The 22,779-nt window shown below is 46.7% G+C and overlaps 1 protein-coding gene across 1 annotated transcript in view; it reads left to right on the forward strand.

Annotated features, from left to right (window-relative positions):
- The window catches only part of LOC146182644 (protein tolkin-like), an 803,125-nt gene that overhangs the window by 738,853 nt on the left and 41,493 nt on the right, over positions 1 to 22,779 (forward strand). The window contains exons 13-14 of the mRNA XM_084608884.1: positions 15,385 to 15,571; positions 17,300 to 17,425. Of these exons, the coding sequence (XP_084465010.1) occupies positions 15,385 to 15,571; positions 17,300 to 17,425 (313 nt within the window). The remainder of the gene's footprint in view (positions 1 to 15,384; positions 15,572 to 17,299; positions 17,426 to 22,779) is intronic.

A 22,779-nucleotide genomic window follows, 5' to 3' on the forward strand; every position in this document is an offset into this window, starting at 1 on the left:
GTGGCGTTATCCAGGAATCTTCAAGTCCTTGGGCGGCTCCAGTTATTCTTGTTAAAAAGAAAGACGATACATGGCGTTTCTGTGTGGACTATCGCCGCCTTAACGCCGTCACTAAAAAAGATGTATATCCACTTCCACGTATTGACGATGCAATCGACTGTCTTCATTCGGCGTCATACTTCTCCTCAGTAGACTTGAGATCGGGGTACTGGCAGATACCGATGAACCTAAGCGACAAAGAAATGACGGCATTTGTGACCTCCGATGGTCTCTATGCGTTCAACGTAATGCCCTTTGGATTGTGCAATGCGCCTGGCACGTTCGGACGATTCATGGACACCATTCTGCGTGGACTCAAGTGGAAAATTTGTTTGTGCTATTTGGACGACGTTGTGATCTTTGGCAAGACCTTTCAGGAACACAATAGCCGCCTCGCCACCATTCTTGATTGCATTGAGAGAGCAGGCCTCGTCCTCAACTCTAAGAAGTGCCACTTTGGCGAGCGCCAAACAATTGTTCTTGCTTACTTAGTCGATAAGGATGGTGTTCGGCCAGATCCTCAGAAGATTGCGGCTGTAACCAGCTTTACAGCACCGAAATCAGTGAAGCAGCTTCGGAGCTTTTTAGGACTGTGTTCCTATTTTCGTCGTTTTGTGCCCAGATTCGCTGACATCGCATACCCGCTCACCTGCCTTTTGCACAAAGATGCACCGTTCAATTGGACTACTGACTGCGACTCTGCCTTCCGCCACCTCAAATTCCTTCTGACATCAGGACCTATCCTACGTCACTTCTGTCCTTCTGCCCCCATCGAAGTTCACACCGACGCTAGTGGCGTGGGCGTTGGTGCTGTGCTCATCCATGGCACCGATCAGCACGTGATAGTTTATGCTAGTCGTTCGCTGAGCAAGGCGGAGCGCAACTACACCATTACTGAAGAAGAGTGCCTCGCAGTGGTTTTTGCGGTGCAACGATTCCGTTCCTACCTATATGGCAATGTTTTTACCATCGTCACTGACCACCATTCGCTCTGTTGGCTCGTAAATCTTCGTGACCCTTGCGGCCGGCTCGCTCGATGGGCATTGCGGTTGCAAGAGTTTAACTTCACTGTGGCATACAAAAGCGGCCGACAACATGCTGACGCTGACTGTCTGTCACGCTTGCCGCTTCCATCAACTGGTAGTGATGATGACAACTTTGATGACTACCTGGCGCCTATCTCGGCAACGTTTCCTGACCCTCAACTGTTCCAGACAGAACAACGAAACGATCCGACTTTGGCACCGCTCTTCTCTGCCGCTCATGATTCAAAAGATGCGCGTTTCTGCGTTCATGCCGGCCTACTTTACAAGAAGAATTTCAACCCCGGAGGCGCACGCTTTCTCCTCGTCGTGCCGGAAAACCTCCGCATTCCCGTTCTTGAAATGATGCACGACGATACCACGTCGGGCCACTTGGGTGTCGCCCGGACCCTTCATCGCACACAGGAACGCTTTTGCTGGCCGAAAATGCGTCAAGTCATTCAGTGCTATGTAGCCAGTTGCGTCAAGTGCCAGCAGTACAAGCTCCCTACTTCCCGTCAACCTGGACCGCTGCGCCCTATTGCGCCTCTGACCACACCCTTTGAGCAGGTGGGCATCGAACTCTTGGGTCCTTTTCCGCTATCTTCTAACGGTAACCGGTGGATAGTGGTATGTGTTGACCATCTCACTCGATATTCAGAAACAGCCGCAATACCCTCAGCCACTGGTTACGAAGTATCCCTATTTCTTCTGCGATTTCTCGTCCTGTGACATGGCCCTCCTCGAGTTCTGATCAGTGACCGTGGGCGCCAATTTACTGCTGAAGTTATCGAAGACCTCCTTCGACTATGCACCTGCGATTACCGTCGTACAACGCCGTATCACCCCCAATCGAATGGACTTGTTGAACGTACCAACTGCACTCTGACCACTATGTTGGCGATGTACGTGGACTCTGATCACAAGAACTGGGATGAAATCCTCCCTTTTATTACATTCGCGTATAACACTTGTCGTGACGCTGCGACTAAGTTGACCCGGCCTTCACTTGGTAGCGTGCAGAGACTCGGGGTTGATGAAGGATTGAATGTTCGAAGTTGGTAAAATATATACATGCAGGTTTAATGGCACTTTGAGAAAACTTATTTACATGATTATTTACATGAGAAAGAAGGGTATATTAACAAAATGACAAGCGTAAAGAGTTCATAGCGAGAAGCGTCTGGATGAGCCGTTTACCCAGGGCTCAGAGCGTCATTTCGTGCTCTGCAACGTCCTTAAAACCCCCTATGTCCAGCCCCTCTCTGAAGATTCTGACCAACCAGTTCCAGGGCACGCCCCTCAGATATCGGCATCCAATCGAACACATCACTGCATTGATGGTCTGATGCACTGACTGGTCCGGCATTGTTTCGTTGGGCGTGGTCACTTGTTGGCGGGAAGAGCTTGGGAACGGCGAGGAGGTACATTTCTATTCTTCAGCAAAGATCCGGTATGCTGGTTCCGGTAAGTGGATTTCCTTCTCAGAAACCCAAGTGCACGTGCGCGCCACATACTGCTCCCAGCATTGTCCCTTTCCGACAATTGCAAATCTTTCCTGCATTCCCGGGAAATCCTCTAATGGCCGTAATCACCTTGCTCCTTTCTTGTCCTGTACGTCAGCGGACGTGTCACTCTGTCGTCTCCTTTGGACAGTAGGTATTCCTCACTGGACAATAGCGCTTCTCGACGGGAAGGGTGAACAATTGAACGAAAGCACTTCCGGCTATTTCCCACAGGGGGACATTTCTTTGTATTTTTCTAGACGTTCCCTTGACAGGGCCAATTTGGCATTTGCAGGGTCTCCACAAAGCAAAACAGGCTTACACAAAAGGATTCATGGAAACAGGCTCACTTAGCGCCCTTGCACCAGCAGCACATATCCATGCCCACAGGCGAACAATAGAGCGCGCCAGTGCGAACGATGCAAGGTCATAACACACTGCACAGCATGAGACGACTGGCTACAGTCCGTTTTACCTCTTGTATGCTCGAGTTCCCCGCAGTTGTCTTGATACCATCCTTCCTTTCTCCTTCCACAACGAGCCTTCTATCGCCACTACTTTATGTCGAGCCGAAGAAGCTCGCCGCGTTGCCCGCCTCCGCATCCTAGACTCACAGGAACGTTCAAAGGAGCGTTATGACAACCGACGCCCACATGTCTCTTATGTGCCCGGTGATTTAGTGTTGCTGTGGACGCCGCTGCGCAGGCGTGGTTTAGCCCAGAAGCTGCTATTTCGTTATAGCGGCCCTTTTGTCGTTTTGGAGCGCCTGAGTGACGTGAACTATATGTAATTTCACGCCGCACCGAAAGTGGCCGATGCTCACGCCGGACCCAAGTGGTGCATGTGGCTCGGCTAAAAAGTTTCCATCCCCGGCACCTGCCTTAAACTGCTTGTCCCGGGGCTTCGTCTGCGAGGGGGGAAGTGTCACGTGCTTCGGGGCGTCAGGAAAGGAAGAAGAAGCTTAAGAGAAGAAGAAACGGAAGACACAGTGGTGTGTGCTGGTGTTCCTTGCGTGACTCGCAGAGCTTTAGACTACCAATAAACACCCCCGTTACGTACTGAGTACGTAACAATATCATTTGACGTGAGTAGCCAAACTTTATGTACTGCATGAACAGGCTGCCCAGGCTAACAGATTTCTGCGTGTAATGGAGGCAATCTGCGCAGCGCAGTAGCAAAAGTCACACCCACTGCGTTACCTTCTAAGGTTCGAGTGCTCCTATGCTCTGCAAATTTGACTAATTTGTTTGCATGACAGGATCCATGCTCTAAGAGAACATATTACAGAACAGAGGCTATGGAGTAAAGCAAGAAACAGTGCTTGTGAGCAAAACGACGACGCTCACACTTGTTTCACAGCATTAACAAGGGAATTTCGTGTAACAGAAACCCGTTCTCCAAGGATATGCGTCGCTTCGAAGCCAAAGCTGTCGTAATGTAGTTATAATTATACTGCAGCCATGTACAGTGCAACGGCAGCACGCAAAAGCTACGTGTGTGCTGGTCGCTCCATGATTTCGCTTTGCGAGTAGCAGACGACGCGCCCTGCAAGGAGCAAGTGTTGACTGCAGCGCCGCTAGTTCTCGCGACCGCCACCTGGAACACACTCCTCCGCTGGGCGGTATGGGAGTTTGTTCTAGTAACGTTGTGCTGGAGTCTGTCTGCGCATGCGTGATGCGTCAGGCGCGAGCTGAGGCGCGCGCGGAGCAGAATCTCTCTCTGCTTTTTTTTTTTTTTTTTTGACATCGGTGTTGCGGTACGCAGACATCTGCTTACAGTTAGTCGACCGACAGCGAAATGCTCATCGCCGCATTGTAGCGGCGGCACTCGCTGTGGCTCGCCAGCCACAAACAGCCCAAAAATAATTAAGTTAAAGGAGCTATGTGGGGAGAGGTCTGAGGTGCTGCCGAGAGCACCGCGCGCAGGCAAGTGCATTGTTTACGGCAAGCATTGAATAAGTGGAATGGAGTGTTGCAATCGCGCAGGCAGCATCGAGCGTGTGCAAAGGTGATGGAAGTCGCTCCGGGAAAAGCTTCAAGTATCAGTCGAACTGTTTCGGCCGGTTTCAGCCGTCTTAGTCTTGCAACAACACAGGAGCGCCAGAGACGCTTCATGGAGATGCGTACTTTTCCAGCGTCGTTAGGGCGCGGCACTGGGCGCGTAGGCACCTCGCTCGTGCGCCCCATGGAGCGGGTACCGGATATAGTCTCAGGTACCGGAGATAGTCTGTGCAAAATGCTACAGTGACACGCGCGCCGCAAAGCATCGAAAATACAATTCAAAGCTCACTCATGCTCTCCTCCGGGAAGCCAGCTGCCCCGTTTCCTGCGCTGGCCCGACGGGCCACAGCAATGACGTACGTACCGCGAACGATGTCCATTGGTCCGTCTCGCTGACTGACGGGAGAAGGATGGGTGTCTACCGCTCGCAGCGCGATTTTCCCTCGCCACGGCCAGACTGAATCTACTGAATCCAGCGGCGCGCGCTCCCTCGACCGTTTTTTTTTTTTTTTTTTTTCGCGCTCGCGGAGTGCCACGCCCCACCTCCCGCCAAATGCGGAGGAGGTAGGGGAATTTGTCTTGCGGAGACTAGACGACCTCGGGCAGGAGAGTGAAAAACCTTTGCGAGGGAACGGAAGGAGAGAAGCATGACAGAATCGGGTGATTGCGGTGGCTGTAACTGCGTTATTAGTTACTCTTTTCAAAAACATTTTGCGGCCTTGCGTTCTAGGGGCGAAGTCTCACAGTCACCGGGGAAGAAAATATTTTCGACCGGAGGGTGGACAGTGGGCCTTTAATAGACGAAATACGACCGCAATTTCTGCCCTTATGAAAAAGATAGAAATTGCAAAAAAGCGCAGTTATGCTCTACAAGAAGTAATTTCCTTTCCTAGTAGTCGGTGTACGGTGGAATGGTTTGCGTACTATGTTCGTATGGGTATGACATGCGTACTTGCAGTGTATTGGTATTTCGAATCCTGGCGCCGACGCATTTTGTTTTTCGTAATGCAGCGATATTTACGGCTGCGAACGTTTTTCTAGCCTTGGGGACCTATTTTCGACAATTCGCCATTTTGTTCAAATTGGGACGTACGCGTGACGTGTGCAGTAGGACGGGGCAGGTTACGTAAGCACACAATCGGGTTGCGTATTCTGAAGAAAAAGAGAAATGAAGTGATCGAAAAAAGCGCTGTCGTCTGCTACTATATATTGGCGCCATGTACGAAAAACGGCGATGCTCCTGCAGGAACCACGATGCGGAAGCCTCGGGTTGCAGTGAGGGCGATTGAAATATGTTGTGGCGTTGCGGTCTCAGTGTGTCATGACATATTGCGGTCAGACATTCGACAGCAGCTACGCACGGAGAGCCTACGCGAGTTTCAGCTGAAGAGCAAGAATGGCAATTAAATATGCGCAGTGGGTTGGCGCATAATGGGCATGGAAAGCTGCTTCTCATAAACGCCGATGACCTCTCACGTTCACTTATCAGCGGCTCTTAAATGCAAGAACTAAAACTTTAAGGACCGCATCGTAAACAAAATGAACCTGCAGATTTCCGAAGTAGCTCCAGCATTTACGAAGATGCGCCGGCGCAGACGGCATGGTCCCTGTCCGAGGATAACGCTCGCAGTCTGAACGTATCAATTACTCTTAGTTACTGGCTGGGCTGCCCACCTTTTTCGAACAGCCGCGTTATGACCAGCTACCGTCAGGTCAGCAAGTCTGCTAAAGTTTCTAACATCTCGTGTCGACTTGAGTTGTGTAGAGCGCGGAAAGCAGCGCATAGAGAGGAGAGAGAGTGTGTGTCTTGCACAGACACACTCGCACGCACAATTGGAAAAGTGGAAGGCACGCGCTGGGCCCCTACACCTAGTTGGTTAAATGTTCATGCGCTGGCGTGCGAAAGGCTCTTGCGAAACGTGAAAGATGTCTGAGAAAGAAAAACAGAAGAACGGAAAAGCAGGAAGGGTAAGTAGACGATGCCCAAGCAACATTGCACGTGCAGATGGGCATAAAAGGAGAATGAGGAAAGAAAGCGAAAGATGACTAAGGAAATCGCGGTATGAAGCTAGGGCGGCGCCACGCGTGCGTATTCCTTACTGTCGAAACGGCAAAGCGCATATCAATAAAGGGTGATTATTTTCTGGCTGTATAAAAAAAAAGCAATCAACACAAAATGTCACTCAACAACATCATATAATTAGAGCGCACCGTCATAAAGTGCTCTGGAGAACTTACTTTTTTTTTCTAAACAGTACGCAAATGGTGAGCGCGAATGCATATCAAAGCAAAACTTTACATGGAACACATCACCTGTTGAAAGCCAATATGTTCCATGTACACCCTCCCACTTTTTTAACCTGAACGCACGAGCGTCGACCGTCCAGTCGATAAGCGCCGTATGACGCAGAAAAGCGGCGAAATAAGCGAGAATTTGCGCGCGCGCGCAATAAGCACTCCGGTGCAGCTGTCCTCTGCCAGGCTGTTCTGGGAACGGGACCTCACCCCTACTTCTTTTGAGCACCATTATCGTCGTCAACCTTTTTCTTTTCTGAAGGGCCCCGCCGGGGTGGTGCAGTGGTAAGACGCCCGACCACTGTGCCGGAGTACCCGGGTTCGAACCCTACCTCGGCGGGTGCGTTTCGATGGAGGCGAAACGGAGTGGCGTCCGTGTGCTTTGCGATGTCAGTTCACGTTAAAGAACCCCAGGTGGTTGAAATTTCCGGAGTCCCCCACTACGGCGTCTCTCATAGTCTTAGTTGCTTTAGGACGTTAAACCCCACAAACTAACCAAACCATCTTTTATGAAGGCTTCCATCAAGTTATAAATAAGCGGTCAGGTGGTAGCGATAACGCTGGAGGGAATGCGATATACGCCCGCTGATTATACTACATGCGTATCAGCATTTTGTTTCTTTTTGCAATAGACCGATTCCACCGGCCAGTTTCACGACGCCGCCGCTGCCGCGGTGCATGCTGGTAGATGTAGTCATTCGGCCGCTCCGCCCGCCTGGAGTGCCTGCGTGCCGCGTTTCCAAACAATTTTTAGCTCCTGTGTATGCCCGAGTGCATTGGGAAAATTGAGCTATTACGTTCCTGGATGCCATAACAATAGCACAAGGGAAAGCAACTCCGATTTTAAGAGTAGCTTATTGTTCAGCTCGTTCGGTCGAAAAGCCGTCGGCTCCGTCATCGTCATAATAGTAGTAGTAGTCAATGCGTGTCGAAAATATTCGGGGGCTGCGGAAAAAATTTGTATGATGCTGATTTTTGGTTGTACTGATTGATTACATATTGGTGTGTGATTGGCGATGACGAGTTAATAAAATCATAATTAATTGAATATTTGGTGAATTGTAGATAGAAAAAATTAGAAAAAGTGGTTTCAAAGGTGTCAAAATACTCAGAATGAAAAGCCAATGCTTGCTGATGCTATCTAAAATATTTAGAAAATGCAATTGATCAAAGCCAATTGAAATAAATTAAAAAATGCTAAATACGAAAAAGGGCTTGTTAGGTGTAAAAGTGCCCGGAATAGAAAGCCAGTGCTTGATGATGCTAATTAAAAAAAATTGGAGTGTGCAATGGATTGATTAATTAACTTTATTATCATGATGGTACGTCAAGACCTTATTTTCTTATCGACGTAACGTGCTACACGGGGCACTTGCAACGACTTACCCAGGTCACTCTGGCCAAAACTCAAGTAAACATTCACAATTCCACTGTGTCAGCGGTATCTCTGAAATCTAAGCGTTTTCGCGCGGACACAAAGACACGTCACCTAGTCTACTAGAAGTCAGTAGATGTCACTGTTGCAAAGGTCTGTTAGCAAATATCGGCTTTATGCAAAATCCAGATGACAATTAAGACACGAAGGACGCGCCACAATTCATAACTGTCGCCAACCTTCATTGTATCCCTATGGCGTTCGTCACTAAGCTAAAATAACATAACACGCATCGCAAAGCACGTGCGTGCTAAAACAAAACCTCCAAACAATCGTTTTCCCTCAAACTATTCATACATGGCTCAAAGATAGGATAGCACTTCGTTATCACTCGGTAACAACAGAAACAAAATAAAGGATCACTTCAGCTCCGCCGCTACGGCTATGACTCAATATAGCGTTTCACACACACGGATGCTTTTGCTTTTATTTTTTATGTTGTGTTATATTTATTTTTTTCTGGTTTTTATTTCTATTTTGTTTTTATTTCTCTTTATACATTAATATTTAGTGTCAGCAAAAATTGATTTTCCATTCTTAGCAGCTTTATACGTTTGAAAGCATTTTTCATTTTGTTAAATTATTTAAATATTAAATTAGTAACACACACTCTGCAATTTCCTCATTAACATCTTGACGCATTGACTTTTCATTTTTAGCATTTTGAAATTTTGAACCCTATTTTACCTTTTTACCTTTTTATTTTTTTCAATTCGTTTAATTCATTACTTGACCAATTACACGCTCTAACTTCCCTTAATTAGCATAATCAAGCATTGGATATTGATTCCTATCATTCTGACCCCTTTAGGCCCCCTTTTCCTATTTTAATTTTTTTCGAATATTTCAAAAATTGGTTCATCAATAACACAGTCTAAAGTTTTTTAATTAGCATCACCAAGCATTGACTTTTCTTTCCGGGCAGTTGACAGCTTTGAAGCCCCGTTTTTGCAATTTTTCACTTTTGCGACTATTTCAATTAATTGATAAATTACGCACCCTAAACTTCCTTTCCATACTCAGAATTTCTGCACCTTCTATCCCGTTTTTCTAATTTTTTTTTTCAATTATTTCAAGGAAATATTGATCAATTGAACACTCTATAATTTCTTAAATACAATAATCAAGAACCATCTTTTAATTCTGAGAACATCCCCTCTCTTGTCTCTCAATAACGTTTTTCCATCAGCCTGTCACCATTCTGAGCATTTTGACATTTCTGAACCCCCTCTCTACAATTTTTCATTTTTCAATTACTTAATTTTAATTTATGAGTTACACACTTTGAATTTTCTTGATGAGCATCACAAAGCATTGGCGTTTCATTCTGATAACTTTACACTTTTGAATGCCCTTATTTCCAATACTTTTGTTCATTTCTTTATTCGTCAGTTAATCAGTTAATTACAATTATTTCTTTAACTCATCATTGCCTATCACACACCAATCGGTTATCAGTCACTAGAATCACAAATTGCCATGATGTGATATTTTTTGCTCAGCCCCCGATTATTTCCATGTGGTGCCGGCTATGCGGCCGCCTGAAATGGTCCGAAATGTGGCGCACAAGTTTGGTCATTTACAGCAATGATATCACATTCTTTACGCAATGAAACGTCATTTTGACGTCAACATATAACGTTTAAGGATGACGTTTTTCCCACCACACAACTTCAGCCAATCAGATTTCAGGAGGCGGCTCTTGACAGTGGGTAGTTCATGTCATCCCAGTCGTAATGCAATCGTAAGTGCTTTCCTCTCTGTCATTTATACCTACGTTTTCCCTTCGTAATTCCTTAAATACCATCCAGGCATCATGAAAAGCGCGGTTAAAAATTCGTTTTCACGTCACGTCATTTTTACGTCACCGCAAAAAGCCATTTCGACAGACCGCAATTTCGCGCTACAAATTTGAAACACATCACTTGTTTTTGACAATCAATCAGAGAAACAATATGGCGCCGAGCGGCGGCCATGTGTGTCGAAAATAGGGCCCCTGGTTCAGTTTTTTTTTCCCAGACACTATACATTCAGAGCGATCCTGTCTGAATCCTACACATGTTTTCATTCCGGTCCGTGCCACCTTACAAAATCGTGTATAATACATCTTCGCATTACATCTTACGGTCCGTACCATCCGTATACAAAATCTGGTATAATATTCTTACCCGATTTTTCATCAGGGACTTCACATGCTGCGATTTCGAGTAGCGTTAATACCATAAATTGCTTTGTCGAAAGGTCCGTGACGTCTCAAGGTCACATGACCAGGCCGCGAAAAATCAGTCGATCGTTGGTCGAGATGGTAATGGCGTCACAAGTAACTCACCATGCCCGGTTTTGCAATGCCCTGGCAGATGGCGGGGGAGACAGCTGAGCTCTGATTGGTCGTCTCATGAGACCTCGTGAGGTTGGCGAATTTTCAGGCGCACGCGCAACTGACGGATGCACTGGTCACATGACATGGCCAAGGGGGAGCTCGGTGGCAGTTGTCAGCAGCGCTTAGTTGTGTGCACACTTGCCTCGACAGCCTCGCGTATCAGGTTGGAATGGAGCCAGAGTGAACGCTTTGTGTGTTTTAAGAGACACTTAAGAGACACGCGCCAACGTTCATGGCTCCCGTCTGCGGTTCCCTTTCCAGATCCTCGTTCACGTGCATGCATTTGCTCCTCGCTTAATCAAAATTGTCTTAATGTTTGGTACCATTATCCCACACATACTCATCAGCATATAGTCCTAAGCTGCCACATTATGTGCAAAAGAGACGCCGTAAATAGAGAGCCCCTTTTTGACCAGCTGTATGAATGTTCCTGCCTGACTCAGGCTTCGACGGTCCCGATTTCGATTGCTATCTTCCGCCAACTCCTGTCATATTGTCTTATGGCGTCACACAATCCGTAGACTAATGAGTGCCCGGCCATATCGCCTGCAACTAACGCCTGAAATGCAGAAGTATTGTGATTTTCATTAACACGGACAATGCTGACGCCAGATTATCTGCATAGTGGGGCTTTCGACGTAGTCGTCATAACGACGCCGAGTCGCGGAGCTGTGTCCACAAAACGTGCCAAAAAAGCGACAAAATAACTACATCTGGCTGCATTCACAAAAACTTCTAGCAACGGCGTCAAAGGTTGCTTGATCATGGCACGAAAAAAAAAAAGAACCAGAAAACTACTCGATGTCACTGTGTTGGATCTATGTGAAACCGTAGCGCCTTTGTCTGGGCAGCCGGTCTGAATTGCTTTTCCTGCACAAAGCCCTCATTTATGTTCTACCTCCCTACAAGGGACCGGTGTGGGTAGCATGTGGGCATGCCTGTTTTCTAGCCGCACCAAGTGCGATGTGCGACTTTTCAATTTTTTCTTGCTTCATTGGACAGCTCGATCCCTAAATTAACGAATACCCGGCTGTGGAGCTAGATGAGAAATACGGCAGAATCATAAAACACCTAATGTCTCCATGTGATAGTCTCGTTTTCTCATTAGTAGTCTGCGTCTGCAGACACTGACGTCGTGGACAGGACATACAGTTAGTACAGTAACTCTATACAGCGCTGTAACCACGACGCCTGCCGCACCACTTAAGTCGCGTGCAGAGCGCGTTTAACTAAGATGCACAGATTTTGTTAAAACTATAATTGTGAGTACCAAAATAGCTTGGAATAGACTGAAATGAATAGATAAACTAAATAAACCCGGTGACATCTACCGCAGATACCAACAACCGTTTATGCATAAGACAATCGTCATGTTTGTAAACAAAGGTGGCGCTGCAACCGGCAGCGAAATGGGGTGTAGGCAAAAACGTAGCGTGCCTACACAGCGGCAAGCGACACTGCCTTCGAAACCAGTTCCCGCGTGCGAATATTCTGATACGTACGTTTCGCCTTTGTGTAGCAATGGCTTGGTTTATGCCTGGAGAGTAAGCACTTTTGGAGCCGATTACTGCTAGAATTATCCGGCGAAGAGCTGCATTGGCGCCTGTAGCCGTAGCCTCAACAGCGCGCGGTTGCGTTGGGCGGCTGTAGTGACTGATTAAGGTAAAGGAAAATGTGAAAGCGCCATGTATAAGAAAAACTAATAGTCAACATTGTTCACCTCCCGGGCTAGCGCATGAAAGCAGGACAACAATATGAATGACTAGAAATGTTTTTTTCATATGACGAAGATGATGGTCTTTCCGCTGCTCCAAACACCTTTACTCTAAAGAACAATAGTACCGACAACTATAGGGAACTAGATATCATATTTCTAGGTCACTATACCTGTAGCTTAAGTGACATTTCAGCGAATAAAAAGAACTCAATCTTTTAGTTCTTTGTAACATTCGCCTATAATGCGCTGCCAACTTGTTTTATCCTGGTCGATAAAAAAATAAACGTTTCACATTTGTTTCATCATATAGACGCGTCAAGGTCATTCAAGGTCAAGGTCATATACATGAGGGCTTTTAAGAATGCTGTCATTTTGTTCTTTTTGCTCTTTAGGAGAGGTGCATGAGCGCAAGTACAATGTTCTCCACGATCGTTTGCAGCGAAATTTAGGCGATCTGCTGATCCGTTTTTAATATACTTGGAACATTTTCATTCAAATGCGTATAATCTTATTCTGGTTATTTTGCACCCCTCATAGCCGAATCTACTTTGGGACATTAGGCTTCATATATCAGATATACGATACTTGAATATCCTGCTCGATCAGAGCTAGGTTGTACGCGGATATTTAGTTCGTTCATCATCATCATCATCATCAGCCTGATTATACCCACTGCAGGGCGAAGGCCTCTCCCATATTTCTCCACTTAACCCGGTCCTGTGCTAGCTGCATCCACTTGACCCCTGCGAACTTCTTAATCTCATCCGCCCACCTAACTTTCTGCCGCCCCCTGCTACGCTTTCCTTCCCTTGGAATCCAATTTGTTACTCTCAGTGACCATCGGTTATCCTCTCTTCGCACTACATGTCCTGCCCATGTCCATTTCTTCTTCTTAATTTCCACTAGAATGTCGGTAACTTGAGTTATTTCTCTGACCCACTCTGCACGCTTTCTATCTCTTAATGTTACCCCTACCATTTTTCGTTCCATAGCCCTCTGGGTTGTCCTCAACTTAAGTAGAACTCTCTTGGTTAGCCTCCACGTTTCAGCCCCATAAGTGAGTACAGGCAAGATGCAACTGTTGTATACTTTCCTCTTGAGCGATACCGGTAAGCTGCTAGTCATAATCTGCGAGTGCTTGCCAAATGCGCTCCATCCCAATCTTATTCTTCTTGTTACTTCCTTTTCATGGTCCGGATTTGAGGTTACTACCTGTCCTAAGTAGACATATTCGCCTACTACTTCCAGTATTTCGCTACCTAATGTAAACTGCTGTTCCTTCCCGAGGCTGTTGAACATTACCTTAGTCTTCTGCATATTGATTTTCAAGCCTACCTTTCTACTTTTTCTGTCTAGGTCATCAATCATTATTTGCAGTTCATCCCCCGAGTTGCTTAGCAAGGCAATGTCATCAGCAAATCGCAGATTACTGAGGTATTCTCCATCTACCCTTATCCCTAACTGCTCCCATTCCAAGTCTCGTTCGTTCGTCAGGTTCTTAATGTCCTTCAAAAGAAAATTTAATAATCTGAAAAATCTTGCTGCACGACTTTCTAGGACTGGTGATGAAGAGTCACTCGTTGAAACTCGTGAAAGTGAGAACAGAAAAGTTATACTTCACTAGACCGGCCTGTTTCGGCAATATCGCGCTGTAGTGACCGCTCAAGGTAACTGCAGTTACTTTCGCAGTAGCTTTTGCGTCCTTTTCTGTACGAACATATACACGGATAGTACTGCAGGTGAGAGATGTCACAGCGTGGCTTTTCTGCCTTCGATTAAGATAATACGCACACGGAATATCGCCTCAAAACTTCTTATGACTTAAAAGATGCACGAGCTGCAGGCGTTTGCTAATGCACTCTTCATCGTGCGGCTGAACAGCAACCACAAAAATTAAGAGTTGCAAACTAACTTATAGAGTTCCAATGCAGAAGCACAACGGAGGTTAGCTGCGAAGACAATCCTTGGCCGAAGGGTCTACTTCTCGAGCTCAACGCCACTGCCATTCGCTCTCATCTTTATCCGACAGCAAGAAACATGTGAAAACAGGTGCCATTTTCTTTTTAGTGCCTCGTGGCGCAACCAACCAGCTTGCAGGGATTCAGGAATTATGCTCAAAAACACAGCAAACGCCGCTCATCCAATGCAGATGGCTCGGGCTTTTGCCTACACCGCGAAAGTCACTGCTGTCGTCAGCGCCGCCTCATCTCTACTGACGTCACGGGCTGATGCTTGTCTATAGCAGTACGGCAGATGGCAGCGCCACTACAAGTAGGGCGGCGTGTTTGGTTGTATGATTTCCTGCTTTGAATGCATTTTAAAAGCGAGCAGCAAGATTAAGAATAAAAGTAACCTATTGGTTGAAAGAGAAAATCTTGGCTGCCTTAAGTTTATATGAGCACAAATACGTGTGCTCATATAGATAGATGACGCTGTGCCATAGTAAAAAAATACAGTACTACATTTACTTCAGACACTCCAAAGAGATTAAATTATGTAGCAACGAAAGTACACTGTATGGCGCCGCCATCTGCTAAAAGCTGACTTTCCTGATCAATCTAAAATATAAAGTCCTGGATAAACCGCGAGTTCTTCCCTTGCTGCCGTCACCAAGTGGTAAGATCTACCAGAATATGCCAATATTATTTTACTCGTCTCCGGCAATACACTGTCCCTTTAATGAACATACTTTCATGACCCCATAAAACAAGAGTAAATGACTTAATTTTATGGATATACCTCTTCTTTGGGCGTGCTGTGCTGGATGTGGGTTGGCGTATAGCATTTCGTGTTTCAGAAAGAAATACCTGGTCTATATAGATGGCCATAAGCTTGCGTTCAGTTATTCACTCAGGCTGAGCATCTTCCTTGGTTGAGTAAAAAAAAAAATCCGACGCTTTTTTGCATCTTGCGCAAGGTGACCTGTAGTACTTATCTCTTGTCGTTGCCTTTCAAAGCCAGGTTATAGTGGTTTCCATGATGTCCTTGCAGCAAGACTGCGAGTATGACAAGGTTGACATCCACAGCAAGATGGGCGACAACACAATCCGCAAGCACGGCCTCTTCTGCGGCTCCTATCTGCCGCCAATCATAACCTCCGAAGGGAACAGCCTGCGGATTGAGTTCAGCTCCGACAACTCGGTCCAGAAGAGTGGCTTCGCGGCGCTCTTCCTCACGGGTAAGTTGTTCCTCCTTTTTTTGAACTGAAAGACGTGCGTATCGAGAGTATGCGGATTCATTGCGTGCAACCTGTGCGTAAGCCTGAGTTGGTACGGCTCTGGTTTTGCAAGGTCTTCTTATTCACTCCAATACGCGCCAGCCCTAACCATTCTGGTGTCTGTCAAGCTGTCAAGGTTTAGCTTTTTCCGCCAGTCAGCACGTGAGCTTGTCCATAAATTAGCTAGTGCGAAAAAAATTATGAAGACTTAATAGGCGGCTCGTACGCGTGGGCTTCCGAAGCTTAGGCTAAATTGATCTTCTCCCGTCGAAATTCTGCGCATGGCATCTATGCACTCGTAATGCATGTTTGTCGCAAAACACAACGATGGTCTGGGACTCTATTCCTTAAAGATACTTCAGCCATTTAAATTGTATTTGGACCTCTGACATTGGTCATTGTCGTTCTGTGACGTAGCCGCGGCTTCCAAGCGTCCGCGGGAAGCGACTGCATTATTGGCTGATTGGCTCACCATTATCTGCATATCGCAGCCAGAGTGAACCGGGGCATGCGGTGAGTGGGGAAGTCTATCGTTGACGTGCGGACCCCATTCCTTGTAATTTCTGCGATTCCTACTTTCTTCTGATGCTGACGTCACTCTCAGAGTGTGCGAAATGAGAAATGAAACGAATAATGGTGTCTTTAACACGAGCACTGTTGGAAATGTACGCCAGTTAAAGAGATGCAACCCTTTTCAGTGGACATTTTGGCGGCCTTGTTGGTGCGTGAACTACACTTATAGAAAACAGCGTTGAAGACATAGATAGCAAAAGGCTAGCTATTTCTTTGGGAGACTCCGAAGAGAGGCAGGCGGCGCTGATACTCAATGCGGGTATCAAGTCTATCAGCTAATAAGTGCGAACAACTGCTGCCACAATGTGTCTGAAGATGACAGCTGACATTATCGCGAATACTCTTTGATCTTCTGGGCGAAAAAATGTAGCTGACGTAATTAGAATTTTGTGCACACGAGTGCTAAGAGAAATCTGCGTGTCCGGGTGGTTGAGCTTTGGGGCTGTTTTCTAGACCTTTTGTATATATTTGCTCATTGCACCACAGCCCATCAGGTGTGAGCCATGCATTTTTCGATAGAGCAACACTACATTAGTGGGAATCGGGGAAATTATTTTTGGAGTATTTTCTGCAAGCGTTTATTCAAACCCACATAACCATTCTGAAAGCAATCTTGAGCTATCTTCACAGACTGCGCCATCTCTCCACATATCGCAAAAAGTCAGCATAAGTGCTGGCCTATATGAATATGGCTCGATGAGTGAGATGCGCTCCTCACAGTTGTGTAACAGGTAGCAGTAAAAAAAAAAAAATAGCAGCTGACGCTCGGGGTTCCGTAACAGACTCTTGCTAAAGCACTAGCACTCTTGATTACAACGCCATATATAGCTTGAAGAACGTGTCATATTGATCTTGTCGAAATGTAATTCACAGTATGGTAAAACTGTAAAATGCAAATTTGTGAGAGTGACGTATTCAAAATTCAAATTATGGGCCGCTGTACGGACTTATGCACTCTGACGCAACGCGTGAAACGCTTGCTTTTATTTGCTTGTATTCTGTCCTCTTTTTATTTGCATGGAGTGTAAAAAGGAAGTGAAGATTTAGCATCATAATGCAAGCCTCCTTCGAGTGCGCTTTTTAATTACTTGGACGATAATACTTGGGCATTCGCAGACAAGGACGAGTGCGCGCACAACAACGGTGGATGCCAGCACATATGCAAGAACACGGTGGGCAGCTACATATGCGCCTGCCAGAACGGCTTCGTGCTCCACTCCAACAAGCACGACTGCAAAGAAGGTGAGCACCCCACGTCGCAGTGGTCCCCCTTTCAAACAAGCCGAGGCAATTTTGTAGACGCATGCTTTGAAATAGTTGCACCATCAGCAGCAAAGTTAACGGGACGTGAGTGCGCAGGAAATATTTTCTTGCAGCGCAATCGCTCAATCCACTCGCCTAATGTGGGTAACGCTGTGACGGAGCGTACTCCCTCTCTGCTGGCAAACGACACCCATCGGCTGGGTCTCGAGGCAGTGCTGGAATTATTTTCCAAAAGCACGTGGCCTGTATTCTTTTGCTGCCCATGACACGTACTTAGTACTTCTTTCACAGGCACTCTGTATGATGGCCTGACTAAAGCTTTGAAGTATTGAGACTACGCCGTGTCTAGGCTTCAATACTGGGCGAAAATAGCGATGTTTCCTGACTGACATTAATTACCCTCAGCCATTCCGCCGAATACCGTAAGCTTCGTTACACAGTCGGCACCCTTTGTAGAGGCCGTCCTGTATCAATGCCGCCTAAACAGACAAGGCCTGGACATTATCTTCTCTCCGGACGACTCACATGACAGACATGGTCAGCCTCTCCGTTGCGGCGGCTGTTATTCGAGTGTGAGCGAAGGTTGCAAACGATTACATCTGCTGATGTTTATCGTGTATCATGCGCTATAATTAAAATCAAACGCTTGTTTTATCCAGGCATATCGAAAGTAAGCAGTCATTCGCTTGCCTGATACTTCTCGCGGCTCACAAAAACAAAAAGTGCAGCTACGCTAATTTTCCCGCCAGATGCGCAACTTATGCGCACTTGCTGATTTACTCAGGTGTCCGTGACTCTCGACGGGAATAAACATTTTATCTGACACAAATTTTTCCTCGCACAGTGAAACCCACTAAGCGGCTAAATGACATGAAGAATGTCAAGCCACTGATCTGTTCTTACCAGGAAAGTTGTCTTGACAGCTTCACGTTAAAACATTTTCTTTTTTGTGAACCAGTGCAACGGAACACGAAAAAAGGAGGAGCAACAAACGACCACTGCCGAGATATTACCAAGGCCTAGCGATGATCTTTATAAGCAGCAAAATGGCACGACAAGGGATGGGCGATAGGGGTTTAGCAAATGAAACTTCGCTCATGGGTGTGAGCTAGAGGTGTGCACGAGCTCGGGCCGTCCCGAAAGTCCGTACCCGGCCCGGCCCACAGGCCGTGCTCGGGCTGCTCTGAAGCCCTCGGCCTTGGGCCGGTTCCGGGCACGGGCCAGGACACATCTGCCTCAGGTCAGCCGGACGGGCCGGACACACCCATCCCGATTACCGCAACTTTTACGAAAGCGCGAGTGTTAACAGAGACGTTTCATTATCTGTTTCGAGATTCGCGCCACGCTGTCGCCTTTGGCGTGTGTGTTAATTTGTGGCTTTCTCCTGGGTTTGACATCGGTTCGGGGGAAGCACTGCATAACACCAGAGCGTCCGAAGTGCTAAAGTTGCCTCACGATTGCTCAACCCAGACAATGCAGTTTAGGCGCGTCTTGCGGCACCGTGATATGCGCACGGTGAGCGAGGCGAGCTCATCGAGTACTCGGCCTTAACCCTTTGCTAATTGTTCGATCCTGCGCGCTTTTAGAGAAGCAAGGAAGCTGTGTACCCAAAGTTTAATTCTCTTGCTAAGAACGTATAAATCACTCCAGCGAAAAGTTAGAGAGGAGCAGAAGACTCTTCACCGCTGCTGGATTCATGATCCGGATTCAGGTCCTGCCGCGCCGAGCCCGGGCCTTAAGTCTGATAACAGGACCAGGCCGGGCTAAGGCCCTTTTAGCGTCGGGCAGGGCCGGGCCCGGGCCTGTAGCGTTTGGGCTCGTGCCGGGCTCGGGCTCAGAATTTCGACCCGTGCACACCTTTGGTGTGAGCAAAGTGACGAGGGGAAGCCACGTGACTGGATTCAGATCCTTGCTCGAAGCCTCATTTGCTGGCCCTTTATCGCCCATCCGCTGTCATGACGTAGGCAGCTGAAGTGCGCTGGCCTTGTCGGTGGCCTAGGCGGTGACGGTACAACAAGGTATTGAGCTAAAAATGACCATTTATTCAGATCACCACTCATTCAGGTGTATACTTCTGTACACCTTCTGTGCTTACGTACGTGTTGTGGCTTGTGCATTCTGGCATACACTGATGCTCACACTTTCATCTTCTATAAAAAATGACAGACTATGTAGCATAGTTTAGCGCGGGTCTTCGTGCAGTAGCACCGCTTGCCCTGGTTTAGTATAGCTTTCGTCCTATGTGCCGCGACATCAGATCCGATGACTCCTTTCATCGCCTTATCCACTGCTGGTCTGTTCGGCCTACACGGAGATACTCTGCCTGGCCCGAATGAGCTCGGCTTAGCCGTCATGCTAACCCGAGAAAGCAGGCGCAATCTGTTTAGGCTACACGCGCGTTTGTACAAGACAATGTCAAACGGCAGGAAAGCCGGGAAACTCATGAGAGCCCAACGTCATTCATTCGCCACTTGGAATCCAGGTGTTAAAATGCAGCTAAACGTTCACTGTGAATACCGATCATTCCTAACTTGAGCGCAACTTTGTCAGAAGAGAGGAAGTTGCCATCAGAACCTCAGCATGGCAGGCAGGCAGTTTAGCGAGTAAGAAAAAACAAAATGGCTACCGAAATGTCGCCACGGTTTAACGCGGTGAAGCTGATCTGTTTGTCTCGGTCGGGGTGCGAAACTCACAGGGGGCAAAGTTTTTAATGCAGTGGTACTATTAGCCGCAATCCCACGTTTTTCCAAGATAAGCATGAAACCGATTTTATCTTTGACCTTTATGATCGACGACTGAATAATAAAGCACACCGACAGGTGTACTTCTCACCGACAGTGGGTCTCAACCCAGGTTCCACGCAAAGAGATAGCTTCGCTGGCCACGACATTAGATTACTGCGCTATCTCGAAATTTTAACCCACTAGTTGGAAGTGGTCAGTGAAGCGAAAAAGACGGCGCCATCATCCTGCGTCGCTCGTCCGGCGTTCGAGAATAATCCAAGGAACTCGAAAAAGGTGAAAAAAAAAAGGAGTGCCCGAATGAAAGCAAACGTGGCGAGGAGGTTTCTAACAGAGGCAGTTGAGAACAGCGAAATATTTCGCTGAAGTAAACTACTGTTAATTAGGCCGGCTTTGGGAGTCCAGCTCAGGCCCTCTGCATGCAAGACGGGCGCGCTGCGCATAGGCCACGAAGGCGTGTTAGTTTAAACGGGTTTGGGGTCGATCGACCTAGTAAATGTGTTGAGGTGTCTCATGGGGTCTTTCACTTAAAGTGATAGCGTATGAATGTATGCTAATCTGACTAGAGGAGTTCTAAATATGGAACTAATAATTAAGCGGTAGCAAACTGCGTTCTGGTGTTTCTTCTTTGCTCGATGATGCACAGGCTACCCGAACTTCTTCGAGAACTGATACGGCCCGAATCAAAGCGAGATGGCGACTCAGTGGCATGACAACGCTTTTTCGTGGCTTCAGCAATTTCAAAGGGCGACTCTCGCAGGGCGAACATAGTGTCTACATAGATTTCTCTGTGAGGACGCACCGCAAAGAATCACACATGACACGCCATTATCTCGTCACACCCGCATGGTGGAGCTCAAGTCCCTCCATATATTTCCTAAATTGTATTAAGGCGATAGCCTTAAATGCCTTGTCGCTGTGTGTAATTTGAAAAAGAAAGTTTTTGCAGCTGCCTGAATGCACATTTGCCTAACACGCTTTAGAACAGTGGTGTCCAAAAACTCCAGATAAGGCTGCCGATACAACGGTGTAGGGAACAAAGACTCGGTGAGAGCCTGGGTCGTCTGCTTTCTCGAGAGGCTATACAGGTACTTCACAGATAAACGCACAGTGAGAAAATTGAAAGTGTCAGTAACCTCCTTCAGGAATCCCCGTAAAGGCCTCTGACGAGCCTGCCCAGTCTGTGCGAATAAGGCAAATGTGGACTAAGACGCCTAATGAGCACAACTACAAGAAACGGGTGGTTTGAAAAAAACGGGAAACAAGTTGATGCACAAACAAGTGAACAAGGCCCACTTCACCAGACTCTAAGGGAAAGAACAAGTTATCACGCCGCCATTGAGAGCGCCACACAAAGCTTCCTTCTCGCACAATGCGGGACTTGAAGAACATACGCAAGCTTTTGCAAACAAATATATGCTACAGACCTGTGCCCTAGCAAACACTGAGAGTTCCCTACCCATCCAAGCCTGTGTTTGTCGACGAATAGGTACAATAATCCCAGTAGGCTTTGCTGTTGCGAACTTGGTGCAGCGGAACCCCTAGGTACTGAAGAGGACTACAGTCCCAGCATATGCCTCCAAACTGGCTTGGTCTAGTGCCCCAGTGGCCCAACTAAAATCCTTTGGATTTATCTAAATTAAGAGCCGCGCCCGATACATCGTAGAACTGTTCAGTCAAGTGTAAAGCCTCAAGTACACTCTTTTTACACTCAAGTGCACTCTTTTTACACTCAAGTACACTCTTTTTGTCAGAACAAACGAGGACGATATCGTCTTCGTAGGCTAAAATCTTAACTTCACATTGAGCCAGAGAGAAGTCACGGATGGCCGCAGTGTTAATTATACTGAGACAGAGGGGTTCCAGATATAAGGCAAACAACAGTGGAGACAGTGGACATCCTTGACGAACAGATGATTCCAGTGGTATTGGTTTCGTTTGCTCCTGATTAACAATTAGTCTTATATACGAGTTCATATAACACAGCCTTATGCCTTTGAGCAAAATGTCACCAATGTCTGCATGCTCCAAGACCGCGAACAAGAAATCGTGCCGAACTTTATCAAACGCCTTGGCCAGGCCAATTTGAATCAGAGCTACTTGGCCTGTCTCATCTGATACTGTCTAGATTACTGAACGTGCAATATGGATGTGTGTTTGAATACTGCGCCCTCTGATATCACATATCTGATCTGAACCTATCAAGTCCATAATGACCAGCTGCAGACGACAACAAAGGACCTTGGCAAACATTTTGTAATCAACATTACAGAGGGAAATTGGACGATATCCTTCAACAGTTTTCAATCGTTTAGTATCTTTGCTTTTGGAAATTAATATTGAGTGGCCTGAATAGAAAGTGGGAGGCAGGAAACCCACATCATAAGATGCTTGGAAAACTTCCATCAAAACAGACATTAGGCAAGGCAAAAACGTTCTATAAAATTCGCTAGTAATATCATCTGGGCCAGGAGATTTTTGGCTCTGAAGGCCTGAACTGGCTGATTTAATTTCGTCCAAAGTGATGAGCCCCTCTACTACAGCACACTTCTCATCGTATAGTAGAGGAAAGTTCTCAAGTAAGGAATTATA

The sequence above is a fragment of the Amblyomma maculatum genome, chromosome 7 (genome assembly GCF_055883805.1).
Source record: "Amblyomma maculatum isolate TAMU_Amacu chromosome 7, ASM5588380v1, whole genome shotgun sequence".
NCBI lineage: Eukaryota > Metazoa > Arthropoda > Arachnida > Ixodida > Ixodidae > Amblyomma > Amblyomma maculatum.